This window comes from Leucopleurus acutus, assembly GCF_964270905.1.
Source record: "Leucopleurus acutus genome assembly, chromosome: 2".
NCBI lineage: Eukaryota > Metazoa > Chordata > Mammalia > Artiodactyla > Delphinidae > Leucopleurus > Leucopleurus acutus.
In genome coordinates, this window is record NC_139143.1 from 27,080,469 (window position 1) to 27,101,676 (window position 21,208).

The 21,208-nt window shown below is 35.8% G+C and overlaps 1 protein-coding gene across 1 annotated transcript in view; it reads right to left on the bottom strand.

The window, feature by feature from the left end:
• The window catches only part of CATSPERE (catsper channel auxiliary subunit epsilon), a gene marked incomplete at both ends in the record, with an annotated part of 242,671 nt that overhangs the window by 79,958 nt on the left and 141,505 nt on the right, over positions 1-21,208 (bottom strand). Inside the window, one exon of the mRNA XM_082833795.1 lies at positions 13,150-13,592. Coding sequence (XP_082689921.1) covers positions 13,150-13,592 — 443 coding nt within the window. The remainder of the gene's footprint in view (positions 1-13,149; positions 13,593-21,208) is intronic.

Here is a 21,208-nt window from a genome sequence, read left to right on the forward strand (position 1 = left end):
GTGGAACACTTCCCCTAACTTTCTAGTTTGTAATAACCCAAATTTCTTCCCTCTGTTCCCTCTACTCTAGCCCTAGAGGTGGAACAGTCACTTCTTGTAGTTACTAGCTCTGTGTAATCTCAGTGTTCCTTTTTTTCTTTTCATTTCTCTCATATACCCAGTTCTACTAATTCCCTATATTGATTTACCTCTGTTAAGACAATTGGTTTGATTTCTGTTTTTCTGGCCAGTGGCTTACTGCTATGGTTCTTGATATGGAAGTAGTATCAAGAAACCAACCCACAAAGATGGAATCCTGGGATTGACTTCATTGTGTCCCTGGCCTTGAACACAGTATTAATCTCTTTGCCAATGGGAGAGGGATTCTATTATTTCACGGTATGAGAAACATTACAAATAATCAAATTATCACCTGTTATTGATTGTGATAAAGTATTTACTAAGGCAAATGCCTTAGGTGACAAAGTAGCCACTGAATTTAACCATTAATGACAGTGAAGATGGCTAAAATGATGACTACTTCTGAGTGTCCTAGATCATTTCCAGAAAGAAAGGTTAGATTCTTACACTACAAGCTCAATTTATTATTATAGAAACAAGGTTTTATGGTATTCCTAAAAGTATCTCTTACTTATTGTAACCACAGAGTTGACCTCACTGAAAATTAGATACAAAATTTAACTTTGCCAGTAATTAAGGTAGTGTGGTACTACCATAGGATTAACAAATAGATCAATGGAACAGAATAGAGCACCCAGAAATAGGCCTACACTTGTATGAATATTTGATTTTAAATAAAGATGCTAAGTAATACAATAGGGGGAAAGAAAAGCCTTTCAAGAATACTGAAGTAACTAGATATTCAAATGGAAAATAACTTTGTTGTTTCCTTGATCAAAAGTCACCATACACAAAAATTAATTTGAGATCGATCATCAATATAAATGCTAAAACCATAAAGTTTTGAGAAGACATCATAGAAGAATATTTTTTGTGACTTAGGGATAAGCAAATGTATCTTAGAACACAAAAAACAATAACCATAAATGAAAAAACTTTGTTAAAATTTTCTACTCATTAACAGTCACCATTGAAAAAAGTTCTGGTTCATGATGATAACACAGGAGGATCCTGAAATCACCTCCTCCCATGGACAACACTGAATTTACAGCTACGTACAAAATAATTTCCTCTGAAAGAAGCCCTAAAACTAGCTGAGCAACTCCTACACATCAGGTGAACAAGAGAAAAACCCACATTGAAACAGGTAGGAGAGACTGAGTCACAGTCTTGCCACAAACCCCAGGCCCAGGACAGTAACCCACAATCGGGAGGGAGAGAATTCAAAACCCCACACTTCTCCCTGAGGAGTAAACAGCTTGAACCCCACATCTGGCACCCCAACTTTTAAGACCTGCAATATAGAACTGAGCCACCAAAACATATGGCTTCAAAAGCCAGTGGGGCTTGTGTCCATTTGACCCACAAGGCTATAGCAAACTGAGAAACAGTTCTTAAAGGCTCTCATGTGAGGACTCATGGATCCCAAGGCCCAGTGTAAAGAAGCCAACTGAAAAGTGCCCAGACTTTCTGTGAGAGAGGTTTAATTGCTTATCTTAAAGCATCGGCCTGGGAGTTCCCTGGTGGTCTAGTGGTTAGCATTTGGTGCTTTCACTGCTGTGGCCTGGGCTGGGGAACTGATATACCAAAAGCCACGTGGCACAGCCAAAATAATATAAAGTAAACTTTGATTATTTAAAAATAAAATAAAATAAACATTGATTATTTAAAAAGAAAGAAAAACAAAGCATTGGCCTGAGGGGCAGGTATCTAATTTAACAGACATCTCGGGTATGGCCTACTGAAACACTCCAAAGACAGAGGCTGATGGGCTCCATGTTTGTGTTCTCCCTCTGCCTCACTCCAGTTGCTAGTATCTCCCAGAAAACACCTTCTACACTCATCTTGCACCCTGTTTTTTGTGGCTGCCATCCATGGGTTGCCTCTTGATTGACTGGCTCTGGTGGCCAGTGGGGCTTGCACTCACTGGACCTGTAGGACTGTAATAGATGAAAGAGGAGGTCTTAGCTGGCTGCACCTCCAGGGCATAGCAGGCACAGTCTTTCTGTAAAAGAGGACTATTAGCTTATCTTCATAGCTATGGCCTGAGAGGTAGGTTTCTAATTAAAACTATATCTAAGGGCTGACTATAATTCTCTTCAGAGACCTCATAGGGGCATAGGGGAAGTGTTATCTTTGTAGTCTCCCTCTGCCTTGCTCCAGGTTCCTGGTGTCTCCCAAAAAGCAGCTTGTACACACGTCTGGTGCTTTTCTGTGGTTGCTGACTGGGGAATGCCCCTGGATTACCTGGCTCTGGTGGCCAGCAGGGTTCATGTTTTCAGGTCTTATAGGATTGTTGAAAAGTGATAAATAGTTCTTAACTGGCAACTGCATCCAGAGAACAGCACAGAGATGGTAGACTGAAATGCACCCCAAGTCTTTCTGTGAAAGACACTTGTTAGCTTACTTTTATAGATGTGGCCTGGGGGGCAGGCTTCTAATTAAACACACATCTAGGTGCTGACTATAATTCTCTCCAGAGACTGGGGAGGCTGGCAGGTGCACCATCATTGCACTCTCCCTTTGCCCCACTCCAAGTTGTCAGTATCTCAGAGAAGGTAGCTGTTATACACATCTGGTGCCCCAGTTTTTGTGTTGGCCACCCAGAGAACACATCCCTCAATAATCTGCCTCTGGTGACCAATGGGGCTTGTTCTTACAGCTTCAAAGGGTTGGTAGCAAACAAAGAAACATTTCTCAAATGGCTATCAGCCTAAGGCTCAGCACTGAGGCAGCAGACAGAAATGCCAACTCACTGAAAGAGGTATATTTGTATAGTTTAAAAGTTGTTCCCTTAGTGTCTGGCTTCCAATCAACTTGCATCTGCGTGCTAAGATACTCTCCCCACTTTGAGAGACTGACAGGTCTTAGCACACCCTAAAATGCTGGGAGCCACTAAGAATAATGTAGGCGGCTTGGACAATCACAAAGTCTTGAGAGACAACCAAGAGCTCAGGCAGTGTTGAATGATAAGGTTCATCTCCTACACAAAATGACTCCTTCAAGACTAGAAGAAGTAGTTGTTTTATTTACTGCATAGAAACCAATGCAGAGAATCAAGGAAAATGAAGAAACAGAAATATATTCTCAATGAAAGAATGAAATAACATCAATAAAAAAGGTCTTAATAAAATAGTGATAAGTAATTTACCTGATAAAGAGTTCAAAATAACGGTTGCAGTGATGCTCACTGAACTCAGAAGACGAATGAATGAACAAAGTGAGAATTTCAACAAAGAGATAGAAAATATGAGAAAGTATTAAATAGAAGTCACAGAGCTGAAGAATACATTAACTGAACTGATACATACAATAGAGGAGTTCAACAGCAGAATAGATGAAGTGGAACAAAGAATGAGTGAACTCAAAGACAGGGCAGTGGAACTCACCAAAAACAGAGCAGGAAAAAGCAAAGTGAAGATAGCTTAAGGGACTTACGGAACATCTTGTGGACCAACATTTGCATTATAGGAGTCCCAGAATGAAAAGAGAGTGAGAAAGGGGCAGAAAAATTGTTTGAAGAAACAATGACTAAAAAAACTTTCTTGGGCTTCCCTGGTGGTGCAGTCGTTGAGAATCTGCCTGCTAATGCAGGGGACATGGGTTCGAGCCCTGGTCTGGGAGGATCCCACATGTCGCGGAGCAACTGGGCCCATGAGCCACAACTACCGAGCCTGCGTGTCTGGAACCTGTGCTCCACAACAAGAGAGGCCGTGATAATGAGAGGCCCGTGCACCGCGATGAAGAGTGGTGCTGGCTCACTACAACTAGAGAAAGCCCTCACACAGAAACAAAGACCCAAAACAGCCAAAAATAAATAAATAAATAAATAAAATTTAAAAAAACAAAAACAAAAGACTTTCTTAACCTGGGGAAGGAAACAGACACCCAGATCCAGGAAGCTCAGAGAGTTCCAAATAAGATAAACTCTGAAAGACCTACACCAAGACACATTGTAATTAAATATCAAAAGTTAAAGACAATGAGAAAGTCTTAAAAGCATCTTGTTGTACAAAGGGAAACACATGAGACTATCAGCAGATTTTTCAGTAATAACTTTGTGGACAGAAGGAAGTGGTATGATATATTCAAAGTGCTCAAATTAAAAAACTGTCCTTCAGAGTTGAAAGAGAGATAAAGTGTTTTCCAGACAAGCACAAGCTAAAGGAGTTCAACAACACTAAACCCACCTTACAAGAAATATTAAAGGCAATTCTTAAGTAGAAATGAAAGGGTGCTGTTAGTAGCAGGAAATATCAAAGTATAAACCCAAGTGGTAAAGGTAAATATATAGTAAAATTCAGAATAATCTAACATGTGGACATGGTGAGTTAATCACTTATAAAGCTAGTATGAAAGTTAAAGACAAAATAGTAAAAATACCTACAATAATTTGTTCATAGATACACAAGATAAAAGGATGTAAATTGTGACATCAAAATGTAAAACATGGGAGGGGGAATAAAAATGTAGAGCTTTAGACTATGATCAAATTTAAGTTGTTATCAACTTAAAATAGACTATTATAAATATAAGTAATATGTTTTATATGTAAGCCATACGGTAACCATAAAGGAAAAACTTATAGGAGATACAGATAAGATAAAAGAAATGAATCAAAGCAAACCACTAAAAAAGTCATTAAACCAGAAAGGAAGAGATCAGAGAAGAAAAAAGGAGCACAGAAGAACTACAAAACAGCCAGAAACAATTAACAAAATGGCAATAAGTACATACCTATCAATAACTAATTTAAATGTAAATGGATTAAATTCTCTAATTAAAAGACATAGAGTGGCTAAAAGAAAACAACCCTTCTGTATGCTGTCTACAAGAGATTCACTTCAGATGCAAAATTACAGACAGACTGAAATTGAAGGGATGGAAAAAATATTTTATGAAAATGGAAATCAAAAGAAAACTGGGATAGCTATAGTTATCAGACAAAATAGACTTTAAAACAAAAACTATAATATAGACAAAGAAGGTCATTATATAATGATAAAGGGGTCAATCCAACATGATATAACACATATGCATCCAACATAGGAGCACCTGCATATATAAAGCAAATATTGATAGAGCTAAAATGAGAAATAGACAGCAATACAATAATAGTAGGGGACTTTAATTCCCTACTTTCATCAATAGATCAACCAGACAGAAAATCAATAAGGAAACATTGGCCTTAAACAACACATTATACTGAATGACTTAACAGATATATCCAGAACATTCCATCCAAAAGCAACAGAATATATATTCCTCTCAAGTGCACATGAAATATTCTCTAGGATAGATTATATGTTAGGCCACAAAACAAGTCCTAATAAATTTAAGAAGATTGAAATCATATTAAACATCTTTTCTGACCATGTGGTATGAAGCTAGAAAGCAATTATAAGAAGAAAACTGGAAAATTCACAAATATTTAGATATTAAACATTCTGCTGAACAATGGGTCAAAGAAGAAATCAAAAAATATTTTGAGACAAATGAAAATGGAAACCCAACACACCAAAATCTTTGGGATGCAGCAAAAGCAGTTCTAAGAGGGAAGCTTATAATGATAAATGGCCTACTTCAAGAAATAAGAAATATTAACAAAAAATCTAATTTTACACCTTGAAGAACTAGAAAAAGAAGAATAAACAAAGCCCAAAGTCAGTAGAAGGAAGGAAATACCAAAGATCAGAGCAGAAATAAATAATTAGAGACTGAAAAAACAATGGAAAAGATCAGTGAAACTAAGAGCTTTTTTTAAAATATAAATAATATTTACAAACATTTAGTTAGACTCACTGACAAAAAAAAAGAGAGGACTCAAATAAATAAAAACAGACATGAAAGAGAAGACATTACAATTGATACTACAGACATAAAAATGATCATAAGAGACTACTATGAAAAATTATATGCCAACAAATTGGACAACTTAGAAGAAATGGATGAATTCCTAGAAACATGCAACCTACAAGGCTGAATCACTGAGAAGTAGAAAATCTGAACAGACAAATTACTAGTGAGGAGACTGAATCAGTAATCAAAAACCTCCAGAAAAACTTAAGTCCATGACCAGAATGGCTTCCCTAGTGAATTATACCAATATTTAAAGAAGAATTAATGTCAATACTTCTCAAATTCTTCTAAAAATATAGAAGAGGGAACATTTCCAAACTAATTTTACAATGCCAGCATTACCCTGATATCAAAGCCAGACAAAGATGCCACCAGAAAAGGATATTACAGGCCAATATTCCTGACGAATACAGATGCAAAAATTCTCAACAAAATTTGGGAAGATAAATCCAACAATACATTAAAAGGATTATACATCATGATCAAGTGGAATTTATTCCAGGGATGCACAGATAGTTCAACATGCACAAATCAATCAATGTGATATAGCACATTAACAAAATGAAGGATAAATATAATATGATCATCTCGATAGATGCAGAAAAGCACTTGACAAGATTCAACATCCATTTATGATAAAAACTCTCAACAAAGTGTGTAGAGAGGAAAATACCTCAACATAATAAAGGCCATATATGACAACCCTATACCTAACAACATACTCAATGGTGAAAAGCTGGAAGTTTTCCTCTAAGATAAGGACCAAGACGATAATGTCCACAGTCACCACTTTTATTCAAGTTCTAGACAGAACAATTAGGCAAGAAAAAGAAATAAAAGGCATCCAAATTAAAAAGGAAGAAGTAAAACTGTCACTACTTACAGATGACATGATATTATATGTAAAAAACCCTAAAGACTCCACCAAAAAACAAATCATTAAAGGTGCTGGATACAAGATCAATATATAAAAATCTGTTGCATTTCTATGCACTAATAAGGAACTGCCAGAAAGAGAAATTAAGAAAACAATTCCATTTACAGTTGTACCAAAAAGAATAAAATACATAGGAATAAATTTAACTCAGGAGGTGAAAGACCCATACAATTTAAACTATACAATATTGAAGAAAGAAATTGAAGACATAAATAAATGGAAAAATTCTACATGTTCATGGATTGGAGGAATTAATATTGTTAAAATGTCCATACTACCCAAGCTATATACAGATTTAATGCAATCTCTATCAAAATTCCAATGGCATTTTTCATAGTAATAGAATAAACAATCCTAAAGTTTGTATGGAACCACAAAAGACCCTGAATAGTCAAAATGGTCTTGAGAAAGAGGAACAAAGCTGGAATCAAACTACATTACAAAGCTGTGGTAATCAAAACAGTATAGCATAGGCATTAAAAACAGACCAATTGATTAGTGGCACAGAATAGAAAATCCAGAAGTAAAACCCATGCATATGTAGTTGATGAATTTATTACAAAGAAGCCAAGAATATACAATGAGGAAAGGATAGTTTCTTCAGTAAATCGTGTTGGGAAAAATGAATAGCCACCTGCAAAAGAATGAAACTGAACCTCTATCTCACACTATATACAAAAATCAACTCAAAATGATATTATAGACTTGAATGTAAGATCTGATACCCTGAAACTCCTAGAAGAAAACATAGGTGGTAAGCTCCTTGGAATTGGTCTTGGCAAAAGTTTTTGGATTTGATACCAAAAGCAAAGGCAACAAAAGTAAAAATAAACAAGAGGAACTGCATCAAACTAAAAATCTTCTGCACAACAAAGAAAACTATCAACAAAATGAAAAGAAAACCTAGTGATTGGGAGAAAATAGTTACAAACCATACATCTAATAAGAGGTTAATATCCAAAATATATAAGGAACTCCAACAACTCAAGAGCAAGAAAACAAAAAATCTGATTTAAAAATGTGCAGAGGATCTGAATAAACATTCTTCCAAAGGAGACATACCTATGGCCAAAAGACACATGAAAACAGGTACAACATCACAGGAATGCAAATCAAAACCACAATTAGATGTCACCTCACAGCTGTTAAATGACTATTATCAAAAGGACAAGAGATAAGAAGTGTTATCTTGTAATGAGGATTTGGAGAAAAGGGAACCATGAATTGTTGGTGGAAATGTAAACTGGGGCAGCTACTATGGAAAACAGTATGCAGGTTCCTCAAAACATTAAAAATAGAACTACCATATGATCCAGCAATTCCACTTCTGGGTATTTATCCAAAGGAAGCAAAAACACTAATTTGAAAAACTATATGCACCTCCATGTTCACTGCAGCATTGTTTATAATAGCAGAGACATGGAAGCAACCTAAGTATCCATCAATGGATAAATAGATAAAGAAGATGTGGTAAGTATATATACAATGGAATATTTTTCAGCTATAAAAGAGAAGGAAATCCTGCCATTTGTGACAACACTGATGGACCTAAAGGGCATTATGCTTAGTGAAGTAAGTCAGACAGTGAAAGACAAATATCATATGATCTCATTTATATGTGGAATCAAAACCAAAACCAGGGCTTCCCTGGTGGCGCAGTGGTTGAGAGTCTGCCTGCCGATGCAGGGGACACGGGTTCATGCCCCGGTCTGGGAAGATCCCACATGCTGTGGAGCGGCTGGGCCGGAGCCATGGCTGCTGAGCCTGCACGTCCGGAGCCTGTGCTCCGCAACGGGAGAGGCCACAACATTGAGAGGCCCGCGTACTGCAACAAAACAAAACGAAACAAAACAAAAAAACCCCAAACCAATACCCCCATGACCTCATAGATACAGAGAACAGATTGATCATTGCCAGGAGTGGGGGATGGGTGAAATGGAAAAAGGTGGTTACAGGTACAAATTTGCAGTTAAAAAATAAATGTCATGAGAATATAGTGTACAACATGGTAACTATAGTGAATAATATTGCAATTTGAAAGTTGCTAAAGTAGTAGATCTTAAAATTCTCATCACACAAAAAAATTTGTAATTATGTGTGGTGATGGATCTTAACTAGACTTAATGTGGTGATCATTTTATAAAATATACAAATATTGAATCATTATCTTGTACAACTGAAACCAATAAAATGTTACATATCAATTATACCTCAATATTAAAAAAAGAATTTAGGTCAATTAAGATATTCAGAAAAAAAAAGATTCAGAAATAATTTTCAAAATTTCAAAACTAACTTTTGGTATAAATATCATTGTGAAACCAGCTAATAGCATTAAAAACTTTAAAAAATTAGTTATCTACTTTTGTGTATGGGTGTTATACTCAGTTTTTTCTTCAAAAATTAATGATTACTTATGAAGCTTAGCACCATAGTGGCCAAAAATTATAACATTCTAATACCACTATAGTTCATCAAATCTAAGATGCTATCATATGTAAGACTCATCCCAATTTCAAAGATGTTAAATGTTAAAAAAAACCTAGAAAACTGTGCCTTAGAATTGATGAAATATTGTGGTGGTGGTAGTAGTAGTAGAAACAGCAGAAGTGGTGATAGTTGTAGTAGTAACACATATATATATAGTGCTTATTATGCGCCAGGTGCTCTTCTAAGCCCTTTACATATATTAACTCATTTAATCCTCATAAGTAAAGTAAATACTATCATCATCAGCAGCAGCAGCAGCAACAACATCAAAGACTCAAAAACTTGCTCATTGTCATCAGCTAGTAAATGATAGAGCCAATAGTTTATTTAAAAATGCAAATTTGGGAGAGTGCACAAGATGGTGGAGTAGAAAGACCCTAAGCTCACCTCCTTTCATAGACACACAAAAATTACAACTATTTACAGTGCAACTATTGATGATAATGACCTGAAAACTGGCAGAAAAGATTTTCCACAACCAAAGAAGGAACCACAATGGGAGGGGTAAGAAGAATGGAGATTCAGTATAGTCAAGACCTACATCCCTGAATCAGCAACCAAAAAATGGAAGATAATCACTATTGCAGAGGTTCTCCCCAAGAAGGGGGTGTGTCCCTACATTGGGGTCCCCAGCTGAGTGTTCTGCACCAGGAAGAAGAGTTCCCAGAACGGCTGGCTTTGAAGGCCAGCAAAGATTGTGACTCTGCTCTTAAAGGGCATGCACAAAATCTCACACATTCCTAGTCCTAGCACAGAGGCAGTAATTTAAAAGGAACTAGGGTCAGACCCATTTGCTGAACTTGAAGAGACTCCTGGAGGGGCAGGAGGCAACTGGGACTCCCTCTGGGAACATAGACTCTGGTGGCAGCCATTTTGGGGAGCTGGTTCTACTACAAGGACATTGGTGCTGGCAAGCGCTCTTCTGGAATTCTCCCTCTAGCCTATTCTGGGGGCTTACCAGCCACCAGTGGATGGCACCATCCACAGCCACCCCCTCCCAGCCAGCCATCATGGAACCCAGCCCCACCACCAGCAGGATGGCATCAGCCTTGGGACTCCCTGGACAGTACAGCCAAATATGTCAGGACCTGGCCCTGTCCACAAGCAGCCTCAGTGAGAAGAAGGACCTGGCAGCCAACCAGGTGGGGGCCAGCCCCCACCTACCAGTATACTCACAGGCAGCCCCACCACAACAAAAGGGCCCACTCAGCCCACACAGTGACAACCCTAGATCATACAGCTCGGGTGACCAGCGGGGAGTGTACTGCTGGTCCCCATAGGACATTTCCTACATAAGGCCACTTCTCCAAGATTGGGAAATGTAACAAATGTACTTAACACATACATATAAACACAGAGAATTAGGCAAAATGATGTGACTAAGGAATATGTTTCAAATGAAGGAACAGGCTAAAACCCAAGAAGAAAAACTAAGTGAAATGGAGGTAAGCAATCTACCCAATAAACATTCAAGGTAATGATCACAAAGATGCTCAGTGAACTCAGGAGAAGAATGGATGAACAAAGTGAGAAGTTTAATAAAGAGTTAGAAAATATAAACAAGAACCAAACAGAGCTGAAGAATATATTAACAGAAATAAAAAATATGCTAAAACATGAAAATTTTAATGTTTCATAGTCCTTTGTATATTTTGATTGGTAACTAGTATTGTGAAGGGTTGAATTGCAAGTGGACAAATATACATTATACATGCAATTCTTGGAAAGAAAACCTATGAGAGTGTATGCAGATATTGGAGCTAGATAATCAAAGAAAGTTGCGCTGTGCTGAAGAAAAGTGTAAATGTTTGTTTTTGTTCTGGAAGGAGAGAGTACCTCAGCTTCAGAAAAGTGAGTTAAATATACTCCTTGTTTCTTGAAACATGCTCAATCCAGTCTTGTTTATTGTATTTTACTTTTCCCCTGTATCTTCTTCCCCCATTCCCTTCCCTCATAATAGGCACCCAGAACATATATCAAGCAAGTATGATGCTTTACTTGTTTGATATATGTCCTTGGCTATCTTTGTATTCTTATAAAATGAACAATACTCTTTTTTGCTTGTGATTTGTGTGTAGTTGTTTGTAATTTTAATAAATGTTACATAGTAACATTTGATAGGTCTCAGTTTCTTATTCAACACTGTTTTTCATTCAAGACTATGTTTTAAGGTCTATCCATGTAATTGTATATAAATCTAAAGCAGCTTTATTTGTTTCAAAACCTGTTTATGCCAGATTGCATTATTATTGTAATTGTGGAATTAAACTAAATATTATGGACTGGTTAAATACCAGTGTAAAAATAGAGTCACTCTTTCCCTGAAAACTAAGTTTGGAACCGCTTTGGAAAGTTTTGATAAAGCAAGTCACAGAAGAAATTACTGAGCTAGGTATGAGCAAGATAACACTAAAAGGCTGGGGAAAAAATTATAAAAATCTAGAACTTTGGTTGTTTTGCCACTGTCTTTAAGTCCCCCCCCCCACCACCCCTGGCTATTTTAAAGAAACTGAAATGCGAACTAAGAGATGATGTCTTATGAATAAGACTATGCAAGAAAGGAGATGAGGAATTCCAATCAGTGGACTAATTTCAAAGCAAAGTCTGTGGTCCTATATTAAAAGATTGACTAATGAATGTACCTTCATCTATTAAGTTAAAGTAGAATGTTTCACATATAGCACTTTCCTTTTTTAAATGACTCTTCACTTTAACTTATTTTGGAATTAAGTGAACACTTCCATTCCACTGTATCAATTAAGAGGCCCACTATTGTTTATGCTTAAGAAAGCTGAGCCTAGAAAAGGAGAGTGGGGAATAGAATATACAATATTTGGGAAGAAATTACAGTAACATGTAAAAATGCTTATGCTATAATATTACCTAGGAAAGTAGTATACAAAATAATATACACAGTATATTTATGTCTATTGTGGTAGATTGTTTACAAAGATGGCTGCAGTAATTCCTCCCATTCCTGTATGTAGGTCCCTTTACAGTGTAAGTTTGCTGTTCTCTTAAGAAGTGCAGTCTATTTCCCTATCATATTAATCTGGGCTGGCCTTGTGAATTGCTTTGACAAATAGAATGTAGCCAAACCTAGGCCTTGTGGCTTCTGCCTTCACCATCTTGGAATGCTTCCCTGAGATTGCCATGTGAAGAAGCCAGGTCTAGCCTGGAGGATATAGGACACATGGAGCAGAGACAAGTGCTCCAGCTGAGGCCCCTTATACTAACAAGCCAGTACTTGCACCAAACATTTGACATGTGAATGAAGCCATCTTACATTATCCTGTCCCAGGCAAGCCACCAGATGACAACAGCCTCATGAATAAACTCAGATGAAACCAGCAGAACAGCCCATCTACTCGTAACCCAAATTGTTGATCCACAGAACTTGTTGTTTGAAGGCATTAGGTTTAGGGATGGTGTTATAGTGCAATAGATAGCAGATAGAACTCTACAGAGCAGTCATGCACTATATAAAAAAAGGAAGTGAACAATACAATTGACAAAGAATTCTACAGGAATGTGTTTTTAAGTGGCAAAGAGGCCCTGGATATTGAAAGTAAAAATTGTTGCTCAGGAATTAATGACTTACCATATCATTATTCATTAAAAATTTACATATTTCTCAACATTTTCAAAGCTAAATTTGGAGGGAAATCCATTCTTTTAAATGTTAATATTATATTTTTACATTTATTAAAATCGAATAAAAGAATTTTAAAATATTAACTTACCATGGTTTTAGTGCAGTATCCTGAGGCAATTTCATAGTGAACCTGATTTTTCTCTTCCAATATTTTTGGGCCATATGATTCCACAATAATATACAGCCCAATATTTTCTGGATAGACTATTTGAGCCCAAACTGACAGATTTTGTCCCTTGTCCAAAAGATAAGAAACACGAAAAATATCATTATGAAATGCCATGTAGGGGCATTTTTCTTTTGTTTTGAAAGCTATACTTTGTGCTTCCAGTTTTAAGGGATATTCCTGTGGATGTATTGTGCCATTTTCAAAAACATGTATGAGATACATTTTACCAGATGTATTCAAGGAAATTAATGATTTTATTGTGCTATTTGTCCATAAATGCAGCTTTACTGCATCTTTAATATTAATCTTGAAATAAAACATTACATTATTTTCCATTTTTACCACAATATTTCCATAATAATCTGGAAAAAAGAGAGAAAAGTTTGTGTTATTCTATGTTGACATAAATTCATGCTCTTTTATTTAAGTGCACTATTAACCAAAATAATTTCTTTCATAGTGATTATTTATATACTTTGAGAAAATTCAGGCACAAACCCATAACATTACAAGATGGTTGAGAGCTTCTCTCCCACTTCGTAGCAGAGCGTTTTTTTTGTTTTTGTTTTTCTGCATACCTTTTTCCTCACATTCACTCTATCACATTTTTTTTTTTTTTTTTTTTGCGGTACACAAGCCTCTCACTGTTGTGGCCTCTCCCGCTGCGGAGCACAGGCTCCGGACGCGCAGGCTCAGCGGCCATGGCTCATGAGCCCAGCCGCTCTGTGGCATGTGGGATCTTCCTGGACTGGGGCACGAACCTGTGTCCCCTGCATCAGCAGGCGGAATCTCAACCACTGCACCACCAGGGAAGCCCCACTCTATCACTTTTATAATCACATTATTAACATAGAAGAAAGAGCTGGAATTAGTGCATTAAATAATAATGAGGATGAGAATGACAGGAATGGTATTATTAGGAAGCATTGTATTATGGACTGAATTATGTTCCCTTAAAATGCATATGTTGAAGCCCTAACTCTCATTGTTACTGTGTTTGAAGGTAGCGTCTTTAAGGAGGTAATTAAGGTTAAATGAGGTCAGAAGGATGGGGCCCTAATCCAATATGACAGATGTCTTTATCAGGGGAGGAAGATACACCAGAGAGCTCTTTCTCTCTCTGCATGTACAAAGAGGAAAGGCTATGTGAGGACAAAGTGAGAAGGTGGCCACTGTATTCAAGCCAGCAAGAGAGTCTTCGTCAGAAACCAACCTTGATGACACCTTGATCTTGGACTTCTAGACTCCAGAATTGTGAGAAAATAAATTTCTATTGCTTAAGCCACTTAATCTGTGGTATTTTCCTATGGCAGCCATAGTAGGCTAATGCAATTGGGATGAAGAAATGGTGGTGGGAGGGAGACAGTACCTCTTCAGGTTCACTTTATACAAAATAATTAACTTTCTCCCCTTAATAGAGTATTATGCCTAAGTCGCAGAGGTTCATAGACAATAAGTCTCTTAACCTCTTTGGTTCTATAACCATATGTATAAAATGAACAGTTGGACCAGTGGGTTTCATAACTTCCTTTCCAGATACGACACTCTTTGTGTACAGCCCCTAGGAGTATACTTTCTTTAATTTTCAAAAACAGCACTTAGAAAGGACTGGCTGAAAGGAGGAAGGTGAATTCAAAGAGTTAGGGAGGTTCAGAGCTCTTTGTGAGTTTGCATCTTACATTTGGAATATGAATAATTAAGTGACATTTTCACAACTTGCCATAAATTATATTCTAATCAAGCTCTTAAATCAGAAATACCATTTTTTTTAGGATCAGAATACTTTAATAACAGTGTCAACATACTACCATTTTCTTATCACACTGCTCATTAAAAACATTATTAAATGAATTTTGGATTAAATACAAAGTTAAGATGAAAATTAGGAATTATTTTTTTAAATAATGAGAATAAGAACACTATATATAAAAGCCTGTGGGACGTAGCTAAAGCTATGCAGAGAAAAATTCATAGCATTATGTTTTTCATAGTTTTAAATGCTTAGAAAACAACAAAAACTGAAAATAAATGAACTAGTTATTTAACTCAAGAAGCAGGCAACAGAATACCAACATTACAAACAAAAAGCAGAAGTGAGGAATCATTAATGACAAAAGCAGAAATTAAGGAATTAAATAAAAAAGAAAGTAGATTTGATAAATCAAAGGAAAGGAAAACAAAAAATTCAAAAAAAAAAGATATCTTGCAAGCCAAACTAGCAAGGAGTGGAACATAAACAATATTACAAATAAGCAAGAGAATATGATTACAGATACATAAGAAATTTAAACATTAAAATGGGAAGACTTTGCCAATAAATTAGAAAATCTAGAAAAAATGAATGCTTTCCTAGGAATAAACAAACTTCTAAAATTGACTGAAGAAGAGATGAAAGACTTTAGTAGACCAATTAGAGAAAATAAAATTAATGAATAGATATAACATTCCTGGTTGAGAAGACCTGATATTGCAAATATGCAAACATCTATTCAATAAATATCAATATTTATTGAATGCCCACTATAGCTACATACTGTTCTAAATACTTGGGAGGGACATATTAGTAGAAAAACTGAAAGATCAGTTTCTTTTGTAGCTTCTATTCCTTTAGGGAAGACCGCCAATAAACATAAGATAAGTAAATTATATAGTGTGTTGGCGATTAAAGGTACAGTAACCAAAACAATATAGATCTCGTGGAGATAGATGAGGGAAGGGGATAGCCTAGAAACTGAACCCAGTTAACATGAGGCATAAATGCATAATAAAATTGGCATTTCAAATCTGTAGGGTAAGTGGTGTTTAACAGAAGACTGATTTGAAGGCAACACCAGGTTTCACAGGAAAAATAGAAATAAAAAATAAAATTAGATTCCTTATACCAAATATAATTCTAGATGAATTAAATATTTAAACATAAAAATTATAATGCTAAATTATAAAAAGAAAATATGTGATAATATCTTTATAATTGGAAAGACCTTTCATATTATGACATTACAGAAGAATTCACAAATAAAAATACTAACAAATTTGACTACTTAAAAACTGAAATTGTAAATGTCAAAGTGCCTGCAAAAAGACACTGAGAAATTACACACCACAGAAAATATTTGCAATATGCGTCAAAGACAAATGGATAATATACATTATAAGTAAAAAACATATCAATAAGAAAATAAGCAATCCAGTGCAAAATATCTAAACAGTATGAATTGACAATCCAGAGAAAATATGACCAAAGAACATACAAAACTAGATAAAACATCTAATTATAAAATGTGCAATAAAATGAGAATTACACATTTTTCTTCCACACTATGGGTAAATAGTAAATAGATTTTATAAAAATATACATTTTTAAAATACGTTTGGGTGAGTTTAGACTGAAAATTTTAAGGATTTATCAACTTTTTAAATATTCAGAACTCTGATTCAAGAATTCTATATCTAATAATCTATGTTACAGGAATACTTGTACAAGTGTACAAGTACATATATACATATGTATATATATGCATATTCTCCACAGGGGTTTCTTTAATTTAATTTTTATTTTATATTGGAGTATAGTTGATATACAATATTGTGTTAGTTTCAGGTGTGCAGCAAAGTGATTTATTTATACATATACATACTTCCATTCTTTTTCAGATTCTTTTCCCATATAGGTTATTATAGAATATTGAGTAGAGTTCCATGTGCTATACAGAAGGTCCTTATTGACTATTTATTTTATATATAGTAGTGTGTATATGTTAATCCTAAACTCCTAATTTAATCCCTCCCATTACCTTTTCCCTTTTGTAACCATAAGTTTGTTTTCAAAGTCTGTGAGTCTGTTTCTGTTTTGTAAATAAGTTCATTTGTATCACTTTTTAAGATTCCATATAAAAGTGACATCATATGATATTTGTCTTTCCTCTGACTTACTTCACTTAGTATGATAATCTCTAGGTTCACACATGTTGCTGCAAATGGAATTATTTCATTTTTTATGGCTGAGTAATATTCCATTATATGTATGTACCACATCTTCTTTGTCCATTCCTCTGTCGATGGACACATATGTTGCTTTAATGACTTGGCTATTGTAAATAGTGCTGCAATGAATATTGGGGTGCATTTATCTTTCTCAAATTATGTTTTTTTCTGGATATATGCCCAAGAGTGGGATTGCTGGATCATATGGTAATTCGATTTTTAGTTTTTTAAGGAACCTCCATACTGTTCTCCATAGTGGTTGTACCAATTTACATTCCCACAAGCAGTGTAGGAAGGTTCCCTGTTCTCCACACCCTCCCCAGATTTTATTGTTTGTAGACTTTTTGATGATGGCCATTCTGACTGTGTGTGGTGATACCTCATTGTAGTTTTGATTTGCATTTCTCTAGTAATTAGCAATGTTGAGCATTTTTCATGTGCTTTTTCACCATATATATGTCTTCTTTGGAGAAATGTCTATTTAGATCTTCTGCCCATTTTATGATGGTTTTTTTTTTAATATTTAGCTGCATGCACTCTTTGTATATTTTGGAGATTAATTCCTTGTCGGTCGCTTTGTCTTCAAATATTTTCTCCCATTCTGTGGGGTTGTCTTTTCATTTTGTTTATGGTTTCCTTTGCTGTGCAGAACCTTTTAAGTTTCATTAGGTCCCATTTGTTTATTTTTATTTCCATTATTCTAGGAGGTGGATCAAAAAAGATCTTGCTGTGATTTATGTCAAACAATGTTCTTCCTATGTTTTCCTCTAAGAATTTTATAGTGTCCGGTCTTACATTTAGGTCTCTAATCCATTTTGAGTTTATTTTTGTGTATGGTAAGGGAGTGTTCTAATTTCATTCTTTTACATGTAGCTGTCCAGTTTTCCCAGCACCACTTATAGAAGAGACTGTCTTTTCTCCATTGTATATCCTTGCCTCCTTTGTCATAGATTAGTTGACCATAGGTGCATGGGTTTATCTCTGGGCTTTCTATCCTGTTCCATTGACCTATAGTTCTGTTTTTGTGCCAGTACCGTACTGTCTTTATTACTGTTGCTTTGTAATATAGTCTTAACTCAGAGAGTCTGATTCCTCCAGCTCCGTGTTTTTCCCTCAAGACCACTTTGGCTATTTGGGGTCTTTCCTGTCTCCATACAAATTTTAATATTTTTGTTCTAGTTCTTTAAAAAATGCTATTAGTAATCTGATAGGGATTGCATTGAATCTGTAGATTGCTTTGGGTGTATACACATTCTCACAATATTGATTCTTCCAATCCAAGAACATGGTATATCTCTCCACCTTTTGGTATCATCTTTAATTTCTTTCATCAGTGTCTTATAGTTTTCTGCATACAGGTCTTTTGTCTCCCTAGGTTGGTTTATTCCTGGGTATTTTATTTTTTTGTTGCAATGGTAAATGGGAGTGTTTCCTTAATTTCTCTTTCACATTTTTCATTATTATTGGAGAGGAATGTAAGAGATTTCTGTGCATTAATTTTGTATCCTGCAACTTTTTCAAATTCATTGATTAGCTCTAGTAGTTTTCTGGTGGCATCTTTAGGATTCTCCATGTATAGTATCATGTCATCTGCAAACAGTGACAGTTTTACTTCTTCTTTTCCAGTTTGTATTCCTTTTATTTCTTCTTCTTCTCTGATTGCCATGGTTAGGAGTTCCAAAACTATGTTGAATAATAGTGGTGAGAGTGGACATCCTTGTCTTGTTCCTGATCTTAGAGGAAATGCTTTCAGTTTTTCACCATTGAGAATGATGTTTGCTGTGGGTTTGTCATATATGGCCTTTATTATGCTGAGGCAGGTTCCCTCTATGCCCACTTTCTGGAGATTTTTTATCATAAATCGGTGTTGAATTTTGTCAAAAGCTTTTTCTGCATCTACTGAGATGATCATATGGTTTTTCTTCTTCAATTTGTTAATATGGTGTATCACATTGATTGATTTTCGTATATTGAAGAATGCTTGCATCCCTGGGATAAATCCCACATGATCATGGTGTATGATCCTTTTAATGTGTTGTTGGATTCTGTTTGCTAGTATTTTGTTGAGGATTTTTGCATCTATATTCATCAGTGATATTGGTCTGTAATTTTTTTTGTAGTATCTTTGTCTGGTTTTGGTATCAGGGTGATGGTGGCCTCATAGAATGAGTTTGGGAGTGTTCCTTCTTCTGCAATTTTTTGGAAGAGTTTGAGAAGGATGGGTGTTAGCTCTTCTCTAAATGTTTGATAGAATTCACCTGTGAAGACATCTGGTCCTGGAGTTTTCTTGTTCAAAGATTTTTAATCACAGTTTCAATTTCATTACTTGTGATTGGTCTGTTCATATTTTCTCTTTCTTCCTGGTTCAGTCTTAGAAGGTTATACCTTTCTAAGAATTTGTCCATTTCTTCCAGGTTGTCAATCTTATTGGCATAGAGTTGCTTGTAGTAGTCTCTTAGGATGCTTTGTATTTCTGCAGTGTCTGTTGTAACTTCTCCTTTTTCATGTCTAATTTTATTGATTTGAGTCCTCTCCCTCTTTTTCTTGATGAGTCTGGCTAATGGTTTATCAATTTTATCTTCTCAAAGAACCAGCTTTTAGTTTTATTGATCTTGGCTATTGTTTTCTTCCTTTTTATTTCATTTATTTCTGCTTTGACCTTTATGATTTCTTTCCTTCTGTTAACTTTGGGTTTTATTTGTTCTTCTTTCTCTAGTTCCTTTAGGTGTAAGGACAGATAGTTTATTTGAAAATTTTTTTATTTCTTGAGGTAGGCTTGTATAGCTATAAACTTCCCTGTTTGAACCGCTTTTGCCGCATCCTGTAGGTTTTGGATCATGGTGTTTTCATTGTCATTTGTCTCTAGATATTTTTTGATTTCCTCTTTGATTTCTTCAGTGATCTCTTGGTTATTTAAGAATGTATTGTTTAGCCTCCATGTGTTTGTGTTTTTTATGTTTTTATCCCTTATTGCTTTTAATATTCTCTACTTTTATGTTTTGGCATCTTAATTACAATGTGTCTTGTGGTTCTCTTTGAGTTGACCATACTTGGGACTCTCTGTACTTCCTAGACTTGTATGTCTGTTTTCTTTCCCAGGTTAGGGAAGTTTTCAGCTATTATGTCTTCAAATGTGTTTTTGGCCCCTTTCTCTCTTCTCCTTCTGGGACCCCAAAATGCAAATGTTAGTATGCTTGATGTTTTCCCAGAAGTTTCTTAGACTGTCCTCATTTCTTTTCCTTCTTTTTTTCTGCTCAGCATCAGTGATTTCCACTACTCTGTCTTCCAGATTGCTGATTCATTCCTCTGTATCATTTAATCTAATATTGGTTCCTTCTAGTGTATTTTTCATTTCATTATTGTATTCCTCACCTCTGGTTGTTATTTATATTTTCCAACTCTGTTAAAAAATATCTAACTTCTCTCTCTGTGCATCCATTCTTCTCCCCAGTTCTTTGATCACCTTTATGATCATTACCCTGAACTCTTTCTTGGGTAGATTTCCTATTTCCACTTCACTTAGTTTTCTGGGGTTTTATCTTGTTCTTTTGTTTGGAACATGTTCCTCTGTTGTTTCATTTTGCCTAACATGTTTTTATTTCTTTGTATCTGGTAGTTTATGTTTCCTGACCTTGGAAAAGTGGCCTTTTGTAAGAGATGTCCTATGCATCCTAGTAGCACACTCCCCTCTCATCACCTGAGCTATATACTCTAGAGTCATTCCCTATGTGGGTTGCATAGGACCTTCTGTTGTGGTGGGTTGACTACTGTGGGTGGCTTGGTAGGCTTTGTTGGCTCCCAGTCCAGTTGGTTGCCAGGCTCTGCCTTTTAAGGAGGCTGCCAGCTACTGGTTGGTGGAACTGGATCATGAGGTGGTGGGCTGCAGAACCCCAGGGGTCCCCACTGTTAGTGCTTGTTCACTGGTGGGTGGGGTTAGGGTCCAGGAGATCCTGGGATTGATGCCTGTCCACTGGTGGGTGAACCCAGGTCTTGG